Source organism: Hydra vulgaris, chromosome 07 (genome assembly GCF_038396675.1).
Source record: "Hydra vulgaris chromosome 07, alternate assembly HydraT2T_AEP".
Lineage (NCBI taxonomy): Eukaryota > Metazoa > Cnidaria > Hydrozoa > Anthoathecata > Hydridae > Hydra > Hydra vulgaris.
In genome coordinates this window covers 19994568-20018765 of record NC_088926.1, presented here as the reverse complement: position 1 = coordinate 20018765, position 24198 = coordinate 19994568, and the positions used below count along the sequence as shown (strand labels likewise).

General features: G+C 24.9%; 1 protein-coding gene across 2 annotated transcripts in view; it reads right to left on the bottom strand.

Annotated features, from left to right (window-relative positions):
• LOC100212022 (non-lysosomal glucosylceramidase) overlaps positions 1-16840 on the bottom strand; it is an 81186-nt gene extending 64346 nt beyond the window's left edge. The window contains exons 1-3 of one of the 2 annotated variants that reach the window (XM_065801316.1): positions 16683-16840; positions 5807-5891; positions 2408-2583 (exon numbers count right to left, since the gene is read on the bottom strand). In XM_065801316.1, coding sequence (XP_065657388.1) covers positions 2408-2583; positions 5807-5891; positions 16683-16747 — 326 coding nt within the window. In that variant the 5' untranslated portion in view covers positions 16748-16840. The remainder of the gene's footprint in view (positions 1-2407; positions 2584-5806; positions 5892-16682) is intronic. The other variant, XM_065801317.1, reaches the window with a different exon arrangement.
• Positions 16841-24198: the final 7358 nt, after the last annotated feature.

Here is a 24198-nt window from a genome sequence, read left to right as displayed (position 1 = left end):
CAGAGTCTGTATAATGTTAGCCATAATCTGCAGACTTGATAATTTATTTCATGCATGTTTAATTCATAATAGAGTTTCAGTACGTCATTGTAATTTTTTTCTCTAAAATATGGTGTTCAGTAGTCATTGTAATTTTTTTCTCTAAAATATGGTTTTTTTGTTTTTTTTTAAGATAAGTATTTTTTCTCCTACAATCAGCAAATCAAATATTAGTATAATTTTTTACTAAATCCAAAAAATATTTGTGATACCATTAGAAATACAAGTAACATATTTTTAGATTTTATTAGCGCAACTTGTTTTTAACAACTGTCTAGATAATTTTTAAGTCAACTTTTGAAAATTTTTTGAAAAAAGTTCTTTAGAATTTTAAAAATAGGCGTTATTTCTTAAAACATATTACTTTTGTACCAGTATCATGGAATGTTATATTTCCGTTTTATATAATATATTTAATTTGACTAATGCCCTCCTGTTTTGTGCAAGAGCAAGATAAAATATTAAATAAGATTTCTATGGTGAACTCCAACATAAAAAGTCACCTTCATTATATCTTCTGGATCTTATAACAAATTTTTTTAAGCAATTAGATTTTTTTTTTCTACATTTATGTAGGCCGTTTATTGCTATGCTATTTTTTTAAACAAAATTAATAATTAATTTGGATAAATGACAGTATATATTTGAGATATTTGACAAATTGTTAACTCTATATAAAATTCGCAACTAGAATAAATAAGTCTAGTCACTAGTAGAAAATATTTAGCTGTAAACGCCGAAGAGAAAAACAGTGATTATATTAGATATAATAAATCACTACTTTTTGATAAAGATTTATATTTACAATTGTTAAAAATAAGTTGCGCTACTCAAATATTAAAACCATATATACTACTTTATTTTAAATTAAATTCAACAATTTTTTTCAAGATTTGGTAAAAAGTTTTACAAATTAACATGATTTGGTGATTGTAGCAGAAAAAATAATACAATATCTTAATAAAAAAATTCTACAATGACGTCATATACCGAAACTGTTATGAATTAAACACACATGAAATAAATTGTCTGCAGATTGCGGCTAACATTAAACAGACTCAGAGAACCAAAAAAAATGGAGATGGCAAGCTTATACTAAAACGACAACCTTAATTTTATTGGTATGTATTTATTACTTAGTTTTATTCAAAAAAATTTAGCCCTAACATTTTTTTTAATCATTTTCTTTAATATGAACATAACTTGTCTAGGCACTTGGGGATCCCTTTAAGCAGATCTATTTCTTAATACAATTTCAATTAATCTCTAACCCCTGCAACAACATTACAATCTTTAACAATCTAAAATTTATTCCTAAATATTATGCAAAACACTTTTTCTTTAAAAACTCTGGAAATCGTTCTGATTTATCTTACTATATCCCAACCAATATCCAGATCTTAAAGTTTTTAATCAAAAAACTTTCAAAACCTCATCTTAAGTTCAACAACTTACTCTCTGACAACCAATATAGGTTTTGATTTTTCCTTCTAACCAAGAATATGGTCTGTGAAAACACAGGGCTTGCAACTACAAATGAGTTTTAAACAAAATGTCTTTTACTGCTAATAAATTATTCAAAGTTATATTCAAATATTTATGAATGGCAAATATGGTTTCCATGGAAATCCATAATGAAAGATAATATTATTTGATTATCTTTTATTACTGACATCCATAGAAACCATATATACAATTTATTGTAAAGATAGTATCTGCTAAGGTTGCCTCTCTTGCCAATATCCTACTTCTGATTCCACTCTATTACCTCTAAAAACTTTTTATCAATATTAATTAATGATGCATTTTATAACTTTAATCATGGAACCAAACACATTGTAAATGTAGTTGGACTTATTCTAGCAAGATCTAAGGTCTACAAATACTCCCATGGTTAATGCTCAAGTGACCTTACCATCACTTGTTTCACATACCAAAACAGAATTTCATGTGACTCAACATTAAACAGTCACATCCTTTTCTGTAAATATTCTTTTATGTTCATAAAACTTTTATTTATTTAGTCTTTTATTTATTTAGTCTTTTTTATTGGAATATCAGTGCTATGAAATTCTTTCTACTTTCATTGGAATAATCCAACAAGACTGCAAAGTCTTGGAATGAATGACTGAATGAATGAGTGGAATGAATTAGTTGCAACAAATAAGACTCAGATTGAAAATTCTATTTTCAAAAAAATATACAATAATTTCAAATCATAGCATAGATTTTACTTATTTTTAAGTATATTATATATTAATAAAAAATAACATTTTAACTTAAAATAAAAAAATAACTTTTTATTTATGGAACTTACATTTTAAAAAAAAAATCACTTCTACACAAATAAAAAAGCAAAAGGTTTTACCACTCTTTATCTGCTGAGACATCCTTTCCATTGACCTTAGTAGATTTTGTTGAATATTGAAAAGTAAATTGCCCTCCTTCCTCAAGTATATCAATACCTTTAGGGAATAAACATATACATGATTTGGACTTACTCACTGCAGCAATAGCAGCACTCCATTCAGAGTCTGTTGTTCCCTTCAATTAGAAATAAATACAATTCTTCTAGAAAAATCAACTATTTATTAATAGGTACTTAAATATATATAAGCAAATAGTGAAAAAAAAGTAAAAAACAAGGAATAAATAAGGCAAGTGGTCAGTTCCACGTCCAACAGGAATTGACAATCAATTGTTTTTTTTTGGCGCTCAAAATTTTTATTATTTTTTTGTTTAAATTTTTTTCTTTGTTTAAATCTTAGTGATAGTTCTTTATAAGTAAACTTAATAAATACAAAAATAAGTTAATGCTTAAAGGGTAATGAATTCGTATTATTTTAATAATAACAATTTTAAATAAAATCAATGCTTTTCTTAGAAGCGCAAACAGGCAATTGATAATTTTTAATTTATTTAAAAATAATTTATTTCCTTGCAACGACTTCGCAAACAATGGGAAAAGCTACAAGAAAAATAGTAGAAAAGATTCAATGAAAAAAAAAGTACAGTTGAGATTATATTCTTAATTACATACAATAATTTCAAATAACAATGAAATAAGAACTTTAATCTCTGAAGTAAAAAAAGAAAAACTTGCGCAAATTTTATATCTCTCGCTGATTGAAATCATCTCAAAAACTGCTAATGTTAATTTATTAATAATAATGTTATTAACTCTTGTTTGCAAATACTATTTTAACTGAACATTTAATACTAAGAAGACGATTGTTTAATAAAAAACTACAATAAAAATTACTAATGTTACATAAAATGAGATTTTAACTAAATCCTATTATAACCCTATTATTAAAAAAAAGTGCTAACTATAATCATTCATTCATTTATTTGCAATTTTACAAAAAAAATAGCAAAACTTACAAGAAAATAAAAAAAAAGATTTAGAGAAAAATAAAACAAATTGTTTAAGTGCAGATGAAAGAAAAAATGTTCATAGTTAAATACATTATTTATTACATTATTAATTATTATTAAAATAATATACAAAACTTTTTTTAATAAAAAAAATAAATAAAATAAGAACTTTAACTATTTAAGAAAAAAGGATTTTCACCATCAGTAAAATAAAATTAATTTAATAATAAATTAAACAAATAAGTGAAGCAAAAAAACTTAATAAATATAGTTTACGTAGTGCATAATACATTCACCAACAAAGTGAATTAATAAGTTCAGGGTTGTTAAAGCAGAAAAATTACTGGTTTCTATTAATATGCAATAATTATTAAATAAAAGTTTTAACAACAATAAATTTAATATATACTCAAATATATTTTAAGTAGTAGAATTAGTAATACAAAATTATTAATAAATTATTAATTTTTAATTATTGAATTATTTTGATATAAATTAATAATAAGTTATTAATTTTATTTATTGAATTATATCGATAAAAAGTAAATTTAATGGAGCGCTTTTAAAACAAAGAAAAAAAACAGGCAGTATTGAACAATAAAAGGATTAAAGAAAAAATTTGCATTAATTTCTTTTCGCTTTTAAACTTTTTGCTTTAACGACCCACTAGCAATTAAAGTAGTGTATCATAAACAAGAAAACTATTTTAAACTATTTTTTCAAAATTTAAATGATTTTATAAAATTTTAGTATATGCATTTTCTAAATAACATCCTCATTATTTGTCAAACCTTGCTTTTAAATCTTTTTTTTTCAACCAGTCAACCATGACTGGCAAGAATTTACTTTGGGAGGTCAAATTAGCATTTTTAGTCATTTCAGGCGGTCATTGACCGTTGACCAGCCATTATTTTCCATGCTGTATAAGACTTTCAAGAAATTATTAAACACATTGACAATCAATCCACTATCATAAACATTACAATTCTTAAAAAAATAACTTGCTAAAATACTGAAAATATAAATTTAGTAAATGAAACTTAACATTTAACAGACTTTCACAATAACAGACCACTTAAATGTGACATTTCGACAGTTTTTAGACCTCCTTACCCATAAGATATTTGCTTAATAATGACATTTTTCTAAAAAAGTTATATTTTGTTTTATTCAATAGTATGGTAAGTTATTATATTGTTTATATCAACTTCTATAACATTTTTCTAATTATTTTCTTTGTTTCCTAATTACGCAACTGTATTCCAGTCTTGAGAGTTGATGAGAGTTGATCTTAAATACAAACTATTCTTTTCAATTACATTTACATAATTTACTAGCTACTAACAATAGCTAATAAATTTTGACTCAAATGAAATTCAATTACTTTCAACCAGTCATTATCACAATAACCCTTATATTCCTTAATCCATGAATAACATACACACTGAATCAAACCTACTTAAGGTCTCAAACCTACATGAACAACATACACACTGAATCAAACCTACTTAAGGTCTTCTATGTTTATCTTTTACAACTGACCTTTACTTAAAACAAAAAAATCACATGCAGAATTAGAATCTGCAAAAACTTCCTTTATCGTGTATTTTGCTTTTATATTTATCTGTTTATAAAGCATTAAATTGACGCCCTACTGTTTATTTTATTGTTTATTTTTCCAACACTCCTGATTATATTCTGTATTTCTATAAACCACCTAAAAAATTCTCAACTTATAAATTTTATTCTTTCTTTTTATGAAAGTTTGAAAAAGAGTGGAGAAAGAAAAAACAATATTTCTATTATTTGGTATTCTTGATGGATTTAACAGGGCTAAAAACACGGGTTTCAAAGTGAGGAGAGGGGGGGGGGGCATAATCATCAATTATTAAAAAAAGTCCTCTATATCTAGAAATTTTTTTTCTTTTACCAGCCCCCACTTCCATCTGATGATGATGGTCTCTGATTTATCAAGCTCAAACCAGATTGCAACAAATTTAGAAGTTCTGAGTAATAAAACCTGATGCACCTCTTTTTGATGCAAACAAGGTTAAGGTAATTCTTTCAATTGTTTCAAGGAAATGGGGAAGATTTGATTTGTTATGAGCTAATAGACCTATTTTAATTAGAGCTTCCTCTTTTTAAATTTAAGTGTGCAAAGTTATTAAAGAACACAATAATCTTATTTTAGGTTCATATTCATTCGAGTATCAAAGATATCCCTAGCCTCAAAGTTAATATAAAATCTTATAAATTTTTGGTTAAAAGGTTTATGTTGATGTTTAAATAAAACTTATTTGAATTTGAAATATTTATAATAATTTCTTCTATATATATTTCTAAAATAGAAGAAAACTTTTATAATAAAAAAATAATTTATTTTTATTACCATAATGAGATCTCCTTCTTCATCTAGGTATTTAAAACGATTTAATCCAGGGCATCCTTTAACAATCTTTTCCCAAGTTGTGGAACTAGTTTACCAAAAAAAAAAAAAATTGAAATGAATTTTTAACTTGGCACATACCAAAGTACCAAGCAATAAAAATGTTATTTTTTTTATGTTTTCTTGTTAGTATAGATTCTAATTCAGATATATTTTACATATATATATATTATATATATATATATATATATATATATATATATATATATATATATATATATATATATATATATATATATATATATATATATATATATATATATATATATATATATATATATGGGCAACTCCATTGTTAACTTATGTTACATGTGCAACAACTTTATCAAACATTTGTCTGTTTAAACTGTAAATTAAACTTTTAGCTGTTTTTTATGAAAGCTGTTAGTCTAAAGAATAAGATAAGCTAAAAAGTTTAGAGTCTGGCCAGAAGAGGGTGAACTTATTACTGAAAATGCCACTTAACTTACGTTACACGGAAATTAAGGTAAAAAATTGCTTTAACTTTTAGATCAGATTTCTACAAATCAGTAAAGCAAAAAAACTTTCACAAGATATTAGGAATTTCATGCCAACTTAAAAAATATATAAAACTTTATCAGAGGTGACCATCTAAGAAAAATAAAACTTGTTTTTTTGATACTATATATTTAACTTACATTATATCACTTACATTACCGAGTGATATTTATCGTGGATTTTTTATATCTTTTATTCAGAGTTAGAGTTACATAACAAAAGAATTGCAAAAGTATTGAACTCATTCATTAAAAATAATTAACAAAGGAAATTTAAAAAAACTAGCGACACTCTTCCTGAGTGATTTTTCATAACATTTATCAAAGTTATCTAGTGGAAAATAGTTTTTAGTCAAGACCAAGAGCAACTTTAAAAAATTATTTTAGTATTACAACTTTATTAATAGTTATTTGAGTTGTTTAAATAAGAAAATCTTTGGTTTGTCAAAGTTTTTACTTACACTCCTTATGTTTATGCGTATTGCCTCATTTTCAATAGATTGAATTTTCAAAATGCTGCAAAATATTTACATTTAAATCTTTTAAAATATTTTTGTTGAAAAAACTACTATCATAGTTTAGGAGGGAAGGGAGTTCAGGCAGGGTCATCCTGAATGGGGGTGTCCCCCCCCCCCAAAGCTGTCATATAAGCATTGAGCAAGTTTTGAATAGTGTCTCTAGATAGCAAAAAAAAAACATACACCCCCCTCCCATGGAAGACATCTTTGGGATGGCCCTGGGTTCAGGTATATGTGATCGTTTTTGACAGGAGGAAAGGGGTTAAGAATTGACAAATATAGGGTGATATGTTTTATGGATGACCCATAATTGCATTTACAAAAATAAAAAAGAATCTAATTTTTTTTATATTAGGAGAATAGCAAACAAATCTTTTTTTTTTTTTGTCTAAATACAAATATTTAATTCTTATTTTTATTTATTTATGTGTATCTATTTGTCAACTAAAATAAGAATACATAAACAAATAAAAAAGCAATTAAATAATTAAATTTAACATTGAAAGAAAAACTTTTTTCTAAATTCTCCTAATATAAAAAGTTTCAGTTAAAATCTTGTTATACCGACACGAATTACTTAATGACGTAATTCATTTTGTAAACAAAAACTTAACAAAAATCCCCAGAACTTTAGTAAATGCATGTAGTTTTAACTTACGTTACACAAATTTAAAATAAAAATGTGCTTAAACTAAGCATCGTTATTCAAAACTTTAAATGTAAAAACGTAATATTTAATATTCTTTCACTTATATTATTAAAAAACTTAAGTTTTAGAACTAAATTTTAAAAAAATATAACTTTATTGTGTACATAAAAGATAATAAGCCATTTAACGTAAGTAGTAAGCCACTTCACGAAAGCCATTTTTTATCAATTTTTTATATTTAAACAAGTCTAAAGAAATCATTTAAGCGGTAATATAAAAGAAGTAATTAACATTATAAAAACCACTAACGAAGTTTAAATAATGATTATATAAAAAAGTTTGCATGACAATTACATTTGATATTTACAAATGCAATAACTTAAGAAAAAGCAAAGAAAATTTTATTTTTATCAATCTAACTCCTCCATCAAAAATGTTCAGTAAAAGAAAAAACAAGATGTTTTAGGCGCGTAAAAAAAGAAATCATAAAATAAACATAATTTTAATAAATTTTATTAATCATCTTGCAAGCAGAAGAATATTTATTTAGACAATTTCTCATAAGAAACAATGACAAAGATAATTACTGAATTTATTAATAAAAAAAAAAAAATTATTAGCTAGATTAAATTATTATTAGTTATTATTAGTTAAATTTTAAAAATTATTAGTTAAATTTTAATTTAATATTAGCGCCACTTTTGATATTTGAAACTGTGTTTGTTTTGTTATAATGATTGATTTTATCAAACAAGTAAAATTAAAAACGAATTTTTAAAACATAACGCTTTTATATGTTATTAAAATTTTGCAATCAATTTTTTCTGATATTACTATTTTATTTTATTAACATTCAGCTGTATGCATGTGTAAAAAAACAAAAAAAAATCAGGAAAAGGCAGGTCTTAAACCACAGACATTCCGTTTACAAAGTCAACGCCTTTTAAAATAATTATATTGTTGGAAAACTATATAATTATTTTAAAAATTATTATTTTTTTTTTCATATAAAAAATCCACTTAATTAAAATTAACTAAATTAATTGACTTATGGCAAAACTATGTATTGAACATGTCAAATATTGTAATGTCATCAAACAAGAGTATGTATGCTAAATTTGAAGAAAATCTATCATCAGAGAGTGACTCAAAAATTGATTGCAAGATTTGATGCTCACAGACAAACAGAGACAAGGAGTTGATAAAAGCATTAGAAAAAAATGAAAAAAATATTACCAACATTACAACATCTTATAAAGAGTTTTTTTTATAATTAAAAAAAAAACTTCTTTTATGGATAATGCCGTTATTATTATTTTTTTCTTGAATCTATGCTTGAAGCAATATAGCTCTTGCAATATCTTCATTTATATTTATAAGTTTTATTTTGCAAAAAATAATAATTTATAAAAATAATATTTTATAATAGTTATATAATTAACATATAATTAACAGATTGTACGATATCAAAAAAGTGAAAACAGAAATTTCCTTTTAATTTAGAAAGAATTTTGATTAAAAAAGTTATTTAAATTTTAAAAAAATAATTTCTTTTTCATGTTTTTTATTTAAAACAAGGTATATATATATATATTTATATATATATATATATATATATATATATATATATATATATATATATATATATATATATATATATATATACATACATACATATATATATATATATATATGATATATATGATATATATGATATATATAATATATATAATATGTATATATATATATATATATATATACATACATATATGATGCATATAATATATATAATATATATAAAATATATAATATATATAATACATAATATATATATATATATATATATATATATATACATATATATATATATATATATATATATATATATATATATATATATATATATATATATATATATATATATATATATATACAGGGGCTATTTTAGGAAAAAAGTTTTGGCAGAGGTACCCCGGTCCTGAAGAAATTTAGCGGAAATATTGCCAAATATCAGCATTTTTTGCCGAAAAAACGATATTTGCTGTTAAAATATTTTTTAAAAAAAAAGGTCCTCAATTTTTAATTTTAATCAACGCCCAAATATGGTTGATGCTGTCAAAAACGATGTAGAATAGCCCCTTATATATATATGTGTATATATATATATATATATATATATACACAACGCTCAGAATTAGGAAAAATGAGGTCAGCAATAATTTGCCGACCTCAACCTTTTAGAGCTCGGCATCAGGTTGGCAAAAAAAATTTGATACAAAGGTCTAATCATAAAACATAGAAACGAGATCGGCAATTTTTTGCTGACTTCAAACACTTTTAGGTCAGCATTGCCAAATGCTGACTCTAATTCTGAGGATTGATATATATATCAGTAGTGGACAGGAAAGGCATGCAATCCCACTCCAATGACCATGCAGTAATTGTTTATTTTTGAAAGCTTGATCACTTTTTAGATAATTAAAAACACGCTGAAAAAAACAGACATCAAAAAAATTATAAACAGGCTTAACTATATAAAAAAGACACAAATCTTAACGAAAGAGAAATTAAAAAAAAAATTAAAACCTATAGCTCTAAAAAAAATCAACTAAGGTTGAATAACTCGTCGCATTGGTTTGACGAGTTTCTAACTGATTTTTTTTTATATTAGGAAATAGCAATTAAATCTTTTTTTTAATGTCTAAATAAAAATATTTATATGATTATTTTTATTTATTCATGTATTTTTATAAATCAATCAAAAAAAGAATACATAAACAAATAAAAAAATAATGACATAAATAATTTTAATTTAACATTTCAAAAAACGAAAAGATTTTTTTAAATTCTTCTAATACAAAAAATTTCAGTTAATGACCTTTTCAAACCAACGCAACAAACTATAAAACTTCAACCTTTTCTAATGTTTTTATAACATTAGGCAAACTCTTTTAAATAAAAAAAAACTTACATCTAATTATCAATTAATAAAAAACTAACTTTATTTAAATTATCGAAAAGTATTTTTAAAAAAAGCTGTGGTTAAGTTGTTGCAAAAAAGTAATAAATACGTGGTCAGGAATAAGGTGCAATCGCACGCCATTACTGTACATGACTGATATGTATATTAGGCTGGGGTGAAAATAAATAAAAGTGTGAATTTCATCACAACAAACCATACTTATTTGCCAATCCATGGATGATACCAGAATTTGTAAAAAATAAAAATACTTTACTGGAAGTGCCCCATTTCGACCCTTAAGTATCAGACAGGTCCCTAATATTATAGAAAAAAATTTCTTCGAAAGTATGTCACGTTGGGTCTCAAATGAAGCGAAATTTTATAAAAATTTTAAAAATAATTATTATTTTGTCTTTAGATTATTAGTTTACATTTTAATGCGTAAAAATCACCATTTTTTAACATAATTAAAAAAATCAATTTTTTCACATTGTTTTTAAGATGAGAATTTTTTTTAAAGATGTTTTTATAAAACATGATTATTATTTTTGAAATTTTTATAAAATTTCGCTTCATTTGTGACCCAACATTACTTACTTTTGAAGAAATTTTTTGTCTATAGTGTTAAGGACCTGTCTGATGTTTAAGGGTCAAAATGGGCGGTTTCCCGTATCTTATATTAATATTTTTTGTTCATTTACAGTTTGCCGCAACAAAATAATTTTTGATAGACCAAACTTTTATTTTCACCCCGGCCTAATGTGTGTGTGTGTGTGTGTGTATATATATATATATATATATATATATATATATATATATATATATATATATATATATATATACATATATATATATATATATATATATATATATATATATATATATATATATATATATATATATATATATATATATATATATATATATATATATATATATATATATATAGAACCCTTAGATGTTGTCCGAAAGTTTTTTCCATATTTTGTTAACAAAAAGTAAAAATTAAAATGCAAGACCGGAATTTTTTTTTTTTAATAATGATAGACTGCCTGCCCCAACCAAACCCTCAGTCGATGTAGCAGCACTCCCTTGCGGGTCAGGCTATTTGTCAGTTGATGTAGCAGCACTCCCTTGCGAGTCAGGCTATTTGTCAGTCGATGTAGCAGCACTCCCTTGCGAGTCAGGCTATTTGTCAGTCGATGTAGCAGCACTCCCTTGTGAGTCAGGCTATAAGATAGTCGATGTAGCAACTTTCCGCGCATGATTTACAGTAAAAAAAATAAAAATAAAAACATTTTATTAAAAAAAACAAAAATAAAAACATTTTATTAAAAAAAATAAAAATAAAAACATTGTTTATATTGTTAAAAACATTCAAAATGTTTTAAAAACATTCAGAATGTTTTTAAAAACATTCTGGTCAATTAAATTTGCGTTTTTGTGGTTTTTTTATATAACAATTAATTTGTAATTAAATTAATGGTTTTGACTTTTGTCCAACACGAAAATGTTGGAAGAAAGTCAAAAGTAATTAAAAGTGACGTATGTGTTGGCTTAAGAATCACTTTTTTCCTTACGCTCTTCCCAAAGCCAACAAACTATAGATCTATATCTATATATATATATATATATATATATATATATATATATATATATATATATATATATATATATATATATATATATATATATATATAGTTCTATAGTTTGTTGGCTTAAGGAATAGCTGAAGGAAAAAAGTGATTCTTACGCAAACACATAATACACTTTTAATTACTTTTGAATTTCGTCCAACATATCCTGGATGGACGAAAGTAAAAACCATTAATTTAATTACAAATTAATCGTTATTTAAAAAAACCACAAAAACGCAAATTTAATTGACCAGAATGTTTTTAAAAACATTCTGAATGTTTTTATAACATTTTGAATGTTTTTAACAATATAAACAATGTTTTTATTTTTATTTTTTTTAATAAAATGTTTTTATTTTTATTTTTTTTAATAAAATGTTTTTATTTTTGTTTTTTTTACTATAAATCATGCGCGGAGTGTTGCTACATCGACTATCTTATAGCCTGACTCGCAAGGGAGTGCTGCTACATCGACTGACAAATAGCCTGACTCGCAAGGGAGTGCTGCTACATCGACTGACAAATAGCCTGACTCGCAAGGGAGTGCTGCTACATCGACTGACAAATAGCCTGACCCGCAAGGGAGTGCTGCTACATCGACTGAGGGTTTGGTTGGGGCAGGCAGTCTATCATTATTAAAAAAAAAAAATTCCGGTCTTGCATTTTAATTTTTACTTTTTGTCAACAAAATATCGAAAAAACTTTCGGACAACATCTAAGGGTTCTATATATATATATATATATATATATATATATATAATTAAAAACATTCTGGTCAATTAAATTTGCATTTTTGCGGTTTTTTAAAAAAATGACTAATTTGCAATTAAATTAATGGTTTTTACTTTCTGACAACAAACTTTTTCTGACAAATGTTGGACAAAAGTCAAAAGTAATTAAAAGTGGCGTATTTGTTGGCGTAAGAATCATTTTTTCCTTCCGTACTCCCAAATGCAACAATCTATAGAACTATATATATATATATATATATATATATATATATATATATATATATATATATATATATATATATATATATATATATATATATATATATATATATACATATATATATACATATATATATATATATATATATATATATATATATATATATATATATATATATATATATATATACATATATATATACATATATATATATATATATATATATATATATATATATATATATATATATATATATATATATATATATATATATATATATATATATTAGGGTGTCCCAAAAAACAACATTTTTGAAAAATATATGCAGAGACCCCCTTAATGTGTTCTATCTAATACAAAAACACTACATTTAAAATTTTTTTGAATAAAAAATATTTTAAGGGGTCCCTCAAGACCCTCGAATATTTAATGGGTCCCTAATATTTTCAAAAAAAAAAATTTTCAAAAATATGTCAACCTGGTACTCAAATGAAGTGAAATTATAAAAACTTTAAAAATAATATAGATTTCAAATATAGAATTGTTTTTGGTTTCATTACATGAAAAATTATGTTTTTTAAATAAAAACAAAAAAATGCATTTTTTATGTATTTTTATAACAATTTTAATAAATAAGTTAAAATTTTTCCAAATTAAATATTATTCTTGAAATTTTTATATAATTTTGCTTAATTTGAGTACCAGGTTGACATACTTTTAAAAAACTTTTTTTTTGAAAATATTAGGGACTCATTAAATATTCGAGCGTCTTGAGGGACCCCTTAAAATATTTTTTTATTCAAAAAAATTTTAAATCTAGTGTTTTTGTATTAGATAGAACACATTAAGGGGGTCTCTGCATATATTTTTCAAAAATGTTGTTTTTTGGGACACCCTAATATATATATATATATATATATATATATATATATATATATATATATATATATATATAATCTATATATATATATAAATATAATATGTACTTCATATACCAAGTTCGTAAAACCTTTAGTTTTGAAAACTTAAAAGTTTTTAATCTCAGATTTATTTTATTTTTTAATGTGGCAAGAAAAATAACTCTTCACCTTAGTTTTAATAGAAGGAAAATTAAGATATAAAAAACAGACAGCCAACCTTAAACTATTATTGGTTATTCAAATCAGAAAGAATAAAAAAACCTTTATCTGTATATAAATAAATTTTCTTAAAAGAATCTTTGACAGACAATAATGACCATTCATCATTTATACTGGTTTCCAAATAAGTCTTTATCACATGCAAGCCCAAGAATATCTTTAATATATTTGGCTTATGTGCAATACTAGCTTAGATGTCTATATAATGTTATTAGTAACAATAATAATAATAATTATAATAATAACAACAATAACAATGATGATAATAATGATAAGGTATAGCTGTAACAACTGGTGGAAAGAGTTGTAAAGTGCAATAACAGTAAAAAATGCACAGTAACAGCTCATTTAGTTTTTTGTTTGTACTTTAACTAAAATCTTAATAAAAATTTTGAATCTAAATTTCTGCAAAATTTAGATTTGACTAGTTTGTATTCAGCTTCTTTCAGATGGTAAGCTGTTCCATGCATTTACTACTTGGTTTTGCTATATTTGAAGGCATTGCTCCAAAAAGAATTTTTCAGTTTGAATTTGTGATGTCTTAAATAAGGACCTTCTTTTGATATATATGGATAATGGTCTGTAACTCAATTTAATTTATTATGGCCATGTTAAATTTTGTAATGCTGAATAAGATACTGTTAGATGAATGTAGAATACGTGGAGATCTTATTCAATATTACAAAATTCAACAACACTAGAATCTATTGTCATTAATTGCATGTTTAACCTATCTTCATAAGATCTTCTCTTCTTTGGATCTTTTTAATATTGTCTATGTGTTGTTGTAGGTATTGAGATCATGCCTGGACCGCACACTCAAGATTTGGTCGTATAAATGTTATGTAAAGCTTTTTTAGTATGTTTTTGTCTAAATATTTAAATATTCTTATTATGGTACCTAACATTCTATTTGTTTTGCAAGTTTATTAACAATAAATTTGTGGCAAAACATAACTTATGCATGCAAATATGTTTACAGAAATGATGTTTTGTTAGAAGCGTTTTTCATGATGCTATCACCTTAGCATCATGATTTTTCAGGTTTTACTAAAGTTTATTTTAAACTTAACAATTAAATCAAGCTTTATTTTTTTTTTTTTAAAGTACTTTCACCACAACAGCATAAAAATGAGGTCACAAAGAAATCAATCTTTAGACACTTGTAGGTCTAAAGTTAGGTTAACCTAACTCCAAGGGTTGTTGTGTATCTCATTAAATAATTTATAATACTAAATCAGCACTTGAAATAATTATTTAAAAGTTGCCGATCAACACTGATTGGCTGAAATGGAAAATATTGAAAAGTAGACAATCAAATTTAATTTTTGTAATTTTCACCTAAATTTAGTGGCCTTAACACTTAATGCATTACATTTTTTGAGTTTGCACAATACTTTATAGGGCTATATTTTTATAAAGCCTGATTATCCACACAAAAATGTTGATTTAAAAAAAAATTAAAATTTAAGAATAATCTTTTAATAAAAGACAGTATAAAATTTTATATTTTAAGCTTTTAAATCTAAATAAATCTTTTTACTTCTCCATATAGAAAATATCGTTTGTTTTTGCTAAAAGTAAAGTTTTTATTCTTAGAAAAAATTAAATATTCAATTTTTTATTAAAGCACTTGCTTTTGCTTAGCTGGTAATTTAGATGCCGATTTTTTATTGAAAACTTTTTTTTCTCCTAGCCGCTAGGAAAACAATACAAATAAAAAAATAAAAAACTAATAGATGGAAATATAATTTTTGTTAAAAAACTTTCAGTTGCTTTGGTGATTCAAAAAAATAATCTAGAGAAAATAATCCTTCTTAGAAAAAAATAAAAAATTTTAATTTTTTCTTAGCAGGTGATTCAGATACTAATTTCTTATTAATCGAAACAATTGTCCGTTGTATTTTGTCTGTCTCTATTTTATGATTATAATTTATTTTATACTTTCTAAATAGTCAATTTTAACACTTAATACGAAAACTATTATATTGTTTTGACATCTAATGATCTCAAACTTTTGAGATTATTAAATTATTTAAGCAAAAGTAAAAACTATTTTGCAAAAAATGTTAACATTTCTAGCTATTATTCTAAATTCATTTCATGTTTATTCAATAGTATTTTGGCTTTTTTTTTATACTGTAAACTAAAAATTGTTATTGTCTTAAAACTATTTTTATTCCAATAATCAAAAACATTTAGTTGCTAACTAAATAATTTTAACTTTCTATTTTTGAAAGTATCTAAATTTTTCTACTAAGTTTGTCTTGCAATTCTTGCAAATCAAATTTGATTGGCCAAAATTGATATTGGGAGATCAAAGCGTTATTTTTTCAAAAGTAGACAATCATTGATCAGCCTTTATTTTCGGTGCTGCTAAGTAATCTTGAACAAATGCTCAGTTTATTTATTTTTTATTTAGTTTTAAGGTATATATAATCTTACCTCGGAATGCAGTCTTCAACGAGTTTGTTAGTATTAAAGTACTTTAGTCTCACAGAATGCTCCATACTGCATTTATTTCATATACTTTATATATAATAATAGCTGTAACTCTTAAAAAGACAAAAATTTGATAAAGTTCTCCAACATAAAATTATGCTGCAACATAAAATAGAAAATAATTATCTTTTTTGTTTTGGGTATAAAATTTCAACAGTGCAACATATATTTTAACTTAGCAAATAAAATCATAATTTAATATATTATATAGAACATAATTCGAAAAAAATGTTTATTTACATTAGTATAACTTGTAAAGCAATAGTAACACAAGGCAAATATGGTACACTATTTAGTCTCATTTTGGATAATAGTGTGACCATTTGAACTTTTAATTACTATTATTATCATAAGTATAATGATAATTATAATTGCAGCTATTAATATTATAACTTTTTTTTTATTATAACAACTTTTATAATTTATTAGTACTGTTTATCTTCATCATCATCATAACATCATTTTCATCATCATCATCATCATCATCATCATCATCATCATCATCATCATCATCATCATCATCATCATCATCATCATCATCATCATCATCATCATCATCATCATCATCATCATCATCATCATCATCATCATCATCATCATCATCATCATCATCATCATCATCATCATCATCATCATCATCATCATCATCATCATCATCATCATAATCATCATCATCATCATCATCATCATCATCATCATCATCATCATCATCATCATCATCATCATCATCGTCATCATCATCATCATAATCATCCAAGTTAGGCTGTTCTGGATTACAGATTATGAGTATCAGGGAAAACAAACTTCTCTCACAATACATAAATCAAACATACCAGATTGTTTACCAGATACCAAGTACAAAAACAGATATCAAATTTATTAAATAATAAAGCACTAATAATTTTAGTTTTACAGAGAAATAAAATATGTATAATTATAAAAACTTTAAAAATGAGATCAAATACAAATTTAACAATAAAAAAGCAAAAACAAAAAGAATACACTACAATACAGACAAATAACAAACAAAATAAACAATACAAACAAATAGATAAAATAAACAAGATAGAAACAAACAAAAAATAAAACTGTTAAAACATGGTTAAATAAAAACAATATTATGCTTCCATTTAACAACAAAACAAAACAAACAAAAAAATGTGTTGTTGTGTTTTTGTTTTTAAATCTAAGCATATATTTATTTAACTGCTTCTTAAATATTTTAGAGTAATCTTCCTTTTTTTTTTTAAAATAGTTTTAAAAAATCTTTATAAACAAAAAAATGTATAAGATATTTTAAGCCATATCGAATTTAATATTTTTTAATATACGATCAAAAAACAAACAAACAAACAAAATTTTTACAACGTCCAAGCAAACATAAATTTTGTTTGCTAACCAAGCAATGTTCATCATTATGTCATAATAATCTCTTTGATTAAAAATAAACATCATCTTTAAATAACCACTTTGATTATTAATAAAAACTTTGATTATTTGATTAGAAATTATTTGATTAGATATTTGATTAGATATTTGATTAGAAATAAAAACTTTGATTATTACCAATCATCTTTAATAATTGACTATTTATTTATTTAAAAATTAAAGACTAATACTCAGCAAATATCATTTTAATATACATACTCTGCAAATATTACAGCAATTGAAAAAAAAATTTGTCATATGATTATAGTGGAGCTATAATCATATGACAAGTGTCATATGATTATATATAATACGCCGATATATATGGTTAGAAGACGTTAACTTAACTCCAAAGTAATGTTTTCGCATACTGTATATTTTTTATTTTTTTTATTTTGCCGTATTAACAGGTTTTTATTACATTTTGGCTCGTTATTAAGTTAAACAAGGGTGGCTTGACTCTTACTGCTCGCGTTTATTACAAATAATATATATATATATGTATATATTTTTTTTCGGAGTAATGTTTAATGTTTGGAGCAGTTTTTTTTTTTGAATTTTTCAAAAAAGTCCAGTTGAACAAATCCACAAGCTGTTTCATGGCGTAGTTTCAAACCACACACAAACGATAACTTCTGCCCTGCTCTATTATTTTGGCTACTACTATGAAAATAACTAGCTTGTCTAATGTTATGTTGATGTAACTCACAATCTTTTAAATAGAACTGTTTAAAAATAATTTTAACATTTCTGTTTAGTGAGTTGACCAGTCATATTTTAATATGATTCTAATTGCTTAGTTTTGTAGTTTTTCTAAGATGTTTTAGTTATTATTGCTTATATCAAGAAAAATAGAAGCACAGTATTCATAGTGGAGAGCAATTATAGTTAGAAAGATTATCTTTTTATTCCAATGAGTTAAATATTTGCTTATTCTACCAAAATATCCAGTTTTACTTGCAATTTTATTGGAGATATGTTTTATATGTTCAGTAAAGTTAGGTTGGTAATCAATAATAATCCCTAAATACTTCTTGCAATCACCGAACTCAATGACTACATAAATTATAGCTATGTACAAATTGCTAAATAAGATACTAAGTCTAGATAATGAAAATTAGTATCTTATTTAGCAATTTGTACATAGCTATTCAATAATAATTATATCTCAATTAGCAAGAGATATAAAAAATTGCTTTATTAGAAGATCTACCTTTAGCATCACTAAATACCAAAAAATGGTATTCAAGAATAATATAGTTTTTCAATTTTTCAGATGAGATCTGCAACTTACTTAATGTGAGTAATTAGTACAAATATTTAGAAACCAAATTAATAGGTATTTGCTTTCCCTGGAAATAAGTTTTGGTTTATTTTAATGAGGTTAATACATTTTAACAGAGGTAACAAATGTTATTTTTAATGCAAAATAATGCTTATAAATATTAAGCATGTTATTTTATAACTATTGTAAAGGAAAGTTGTTATGTTTTGAAAATTGAAAACTAGTATGTTAAAATCCTTTTTTTTTAGTGATTTGGAGCTAAGCTACCTTACATTTAGTTTTTACATTGTACTTTTAGATATGATTTTAATAGTTGAACCTCTGTAAGATGTTTATCTTTTAAATCATAAACTAACTGGTCAGGTATAAAAACCTACAAATTAAAAGAGACAGATTTACGAAATCAATAACATTTTAAGGTAATACTTATTTTTATTTAAAAATGATTCTGAATTAACATCTTATAAAGTCTTCATCATTAAAAAGTTATTGAAATCTTAAAAAAATGGATGCAATTTTCTCTACTCTAACTAAAAGTTATTGAAACATTACTAGATTTTATAATTCAAATAGTTTTATTATGTTAACTGAATGTTGAGTCATATTTCGAAAAAAAAAAAGGTAATTACTTTTAATTTATTTTTTAAAACCATACCGTTAGATAGTACTATTAAATTTAGTTATTGTTAGAATAGCATTGTAATACTGTGCTGTGATAATCATTATAGTTGGAAATAATAATGTATCAGATGAAGAGCATTAACATAAAATATAAGTCATTTTATATGGTTTTGACTGCTTTTTAAAGCTTCTGTTTAAATAAAGCATATTTCAGTTTAATAGAAAAATCAAAGTTTGATAATACTATTTTGTTTGCAAGATAAGAACCTTGCTAATTGATAAGTAACTAGCTTGTCATTTTACAGAAAAAAAGGCATGAAGGTTGTGTTTGATGCAAAAAATATATTTTTAGAAAATTTTTCACCTTGTTTATTTAAATCTTTAAAGTTTGTAACTTTAAAGATTTAAATAAATAAGATGAAAAATTTTCTTTACATTTAAACATGAGGCATAAAATATTAAAACATGATACATTAAAAATGTGCATTTTTTAAAGAAGTTATTTTTTTTCAAATAATCTAGGGGCCTATTCCTATTTAGATCTTGTTTATCGTTTGACTCATCATTCAGCAAAGTCTTATTCGTTTACTTTATCTTCCCTTCATTCTCTAAAAACTTTTATTTGTCTAGTTTTTTTCCCCGCCCTTTAACTATTTGAAACTCTCTCCCATCTTCATGTTTTCCTGTCTCATACAACCTACAACTTTTGTAGTCTTCTTTCAACCATTTCTATGTTCTATAACTGTATTTTTTTTTTATCTAGTAACTCCAAACTTAATAGTATTTGCTTGCAGATTTGTTAGGGGTGAATCAGAAAAAATTAAAAAAACAAAAACAAACAGGGAAAATTGCTTTGTTAAAGAATGTTCACCTTTAGCATCTCTAAATATTAAATTAAAAATAATATAATTTTTTAAATCTCTATAAAACTTTTTTTAACATCATCACTTCCAACAAGGCTGCAAGCAACCACTATTAGAGTTGGAAGTTATGGAAAAATAATAGATAATAGTTAACAGATGACGTAAAAGATTGCAAATTATATGAATCAGGAAAACAAGATGAAGGGAGCAAATTGAATGATGATTTGATGAAGTCACAGTTAAAGGATGAGACTTAATTGAATAACGAGTAACACGAGAATGAATTTTACTATATGGCAAAAGAGACGCTAGCTCTTTAGAGCAGTGCCCATTATAGTATTTATAGAAAAAAGATAGAGACAACATTACGACTATGTAATAATGGTTGAAGATTGGCTGCAAGAGCAGGTCCAACTATGTTTACAATGCGCTTTTGCACCTTGTCTAAAAGAAAAAGGGCATCATTGGAAGGTCTGCCCCAGATATGGCAACAGTATTCCAAACAAGGACAGATTTTGCAATCGATGTGATATATGGTTTCCAAGAAAGAAATAGTTAATCCTACAAAATAAAGGGTAGATAAAGTTAATCCTACAAGATAAAGGGTAGATGACTCATCAAGTACATTTTGGTTCATAAATATAAGAAGATCTAGATGATTGTGATAATGATTAGCTGAAAAAAATTTGAGTTTTATCTGAGTTAAGGTTCACCAGCCACTGAGTGCCCCATGATGTAGCAGAAGTAAGATCCTTTTCAAGCTCAAGCAATCAGAGAGTGTTGGCTTCTTATCTAGAAGACAACACTCTCTAGACAAGAATACAATAACTAATATTTTTATGCCCTTTATAACTCACTTTAAGTTAGTAATCATTTCAAATATCTACAAAGGCAAAAGGTATTTGCTCAAGTTTTTAAAAAAATTAGTTTTAGCTTATTTCACAGACGTTTTTATAGAAGTTTTTGTTTATTTAATAGATCAAAGCTCATAAATTTTAAAAGAGTTAACCAAAAAGGTTTACAGTACTACAAGACATTTTAACCCATTCTTGTAAATCAGCATGACAGCTTTATTGTAAAACTATTTTGCATTTTTTTCAAAAAGGTTCTTTTTAATTAAAAAGGCTAGAAAAAAGTTTTGTTTATTTTTTTCTGGGAAAGCGCTGACAACACCTTTTGCTATTTACTTGTTACAGTTAAAAGTTCTTCTTTGTGATGGACTAAAAATAATTATTTATTTGCCAAATCAAACAAAATTAAAAAAATACCAATACAAACGAAAAATGATGACAGTCAGCAGAAAAACTTTGCATATTGTACAAAGAAGAAATGTTTACAAGAAACAACTACATTTCAAATTTAAAGAATCAACATCATTTTCATCAAATTTAAAGAATCAACATCACATCAAATCTATATCACTTTATCTGCTCTGAATTTAGCCTAGAGGTAAATTCAGAACAGATATAATCAGGGACAAGATGTGGCTAATCTAAATCTAAATAAATTTTGTAAAAATACAAGTTAGGTCTAAAACTCATGGGCAGCCTTATGGCTATTGTAATCTCATTGAAAGATTAAGATTAGATTAAGATGTCTGTCTCCTTCCAAGCAAAAATCTCCTGACTAACCAAATAAGCAAAATCAGTGATCTTAAAGCACAGATCCTTTTAGCAGCCTCACAAAATCTTGTTGAAAGCCATGCAAATTTCTGTATAATATTGTTTTTAGCTTAAACCATAAAATGAATTACCATATGACTTGTTACATAAAAATTAAAAATTTTATTAAAAATAAATGTGTTGTTAAATCTAAGAAGCTTCACAAATGTGCGTCACTTAAAACATTTGATGTTTCCATAGCAATAGTCAAAATCTGGGGGTTACAAAAAAACAAAACATTTTAGCGTTGTTGTTTATGAATCCATCATCTCTATATTATTATATGCACATTTTGGATGTGATACCACCCATAAAATCTTTCTTTCTTCTGTAAATTTCCAGAATAATGCTTTATGCATTAAATATCATACAAAGTGAAAAAATGAAATATTGATCCAATTTTTGTGCCAAAAATTAACTATATATTTATGAAAAATTGATTTCCTAGTAGTAATTATCTTAGCATTCCATAGATACTGTGTGAAATTTAAAGTTTTAGAATAATGAAATAATATATTTTGTATATTTGTCAATGTTGCTGTGTTGGCATTTACAAGCCTTTACTTAAACATTAGCCGATATAGAGTTATCCAGAGGACTAAGGTCTGATGACCTAGGTTTCCAGATTTCTTTTGACAAGAAATTTATGTTCTTGGACAACCGTTTCTGCATTGCATTAACTGCGTGACACAGAGTTCCATCTTGAACATAGTTTGTCAAGTCTGGGTAGTTTGTTTAGACCCATTAAGGAACTTTTTTTTTTAGGATTTTTTCCAAGTACTGATTTGACCCTATTCTTAAAAGATAGGTGGCATTTTAATTCTTATAAATGCAGCAAGATAAATATAACTTGAGAATGATTTTTGTTTTAGAAATGGTTCAGTTACATTATCTACCATGACTGTAGTTGCCTACTTGTCATTTCTGCTATTTTCTGATCTGTTGTGAGACATTTTTTATATGTGAAAAGAGAAGCTGGGATCTTTTTTTTTTATTTCTATTAAAAAAATGTCAAAAGACTCAGATTTAGTAGTCAATCAGTTTGAAGAAATGTATATGTTTTAGTCAACAATATAGCACCAATAGAACAATGCAGTTTTTTTACCAGTAAAACATGACATTGAGCTCCTGGGTACAGTGGCGGATTAAGACTTTTCGGGGCCCGGAGCTATTTAAAACTAGGAGACCCCGTTTCACTAAAAACGACAAAAATGAGTAAAACAAAGACTTTCTTGAAAACGCTATCACTTATATTTATTTATATACAAATTTTATATTTATTTTATTGAATTAAGTTGAGTGATTTTTTTCTGCTTTTCTTCCCCGCAAACTCTGCAATCACATCGCTGAAATCCAAAGTTTCTAATAATTTTGACTCAATAGTTAATCTTGCTATATTACTTAAACGACTATGGACCATTGTTGATCGGTGCATGTTCTTAACTCTTTTAAGAGTAGAGAATGATCTCTCAGCCTCGCAATTTGTTATTGGAATAGTTAGAAACAAGCGATATGCTATATAAACATTTGGAAATACATCAATAATATCGGTTTCAACAATCCAATTTAAAACATGCAGAGGAACCAATGTGTTTTCAGTC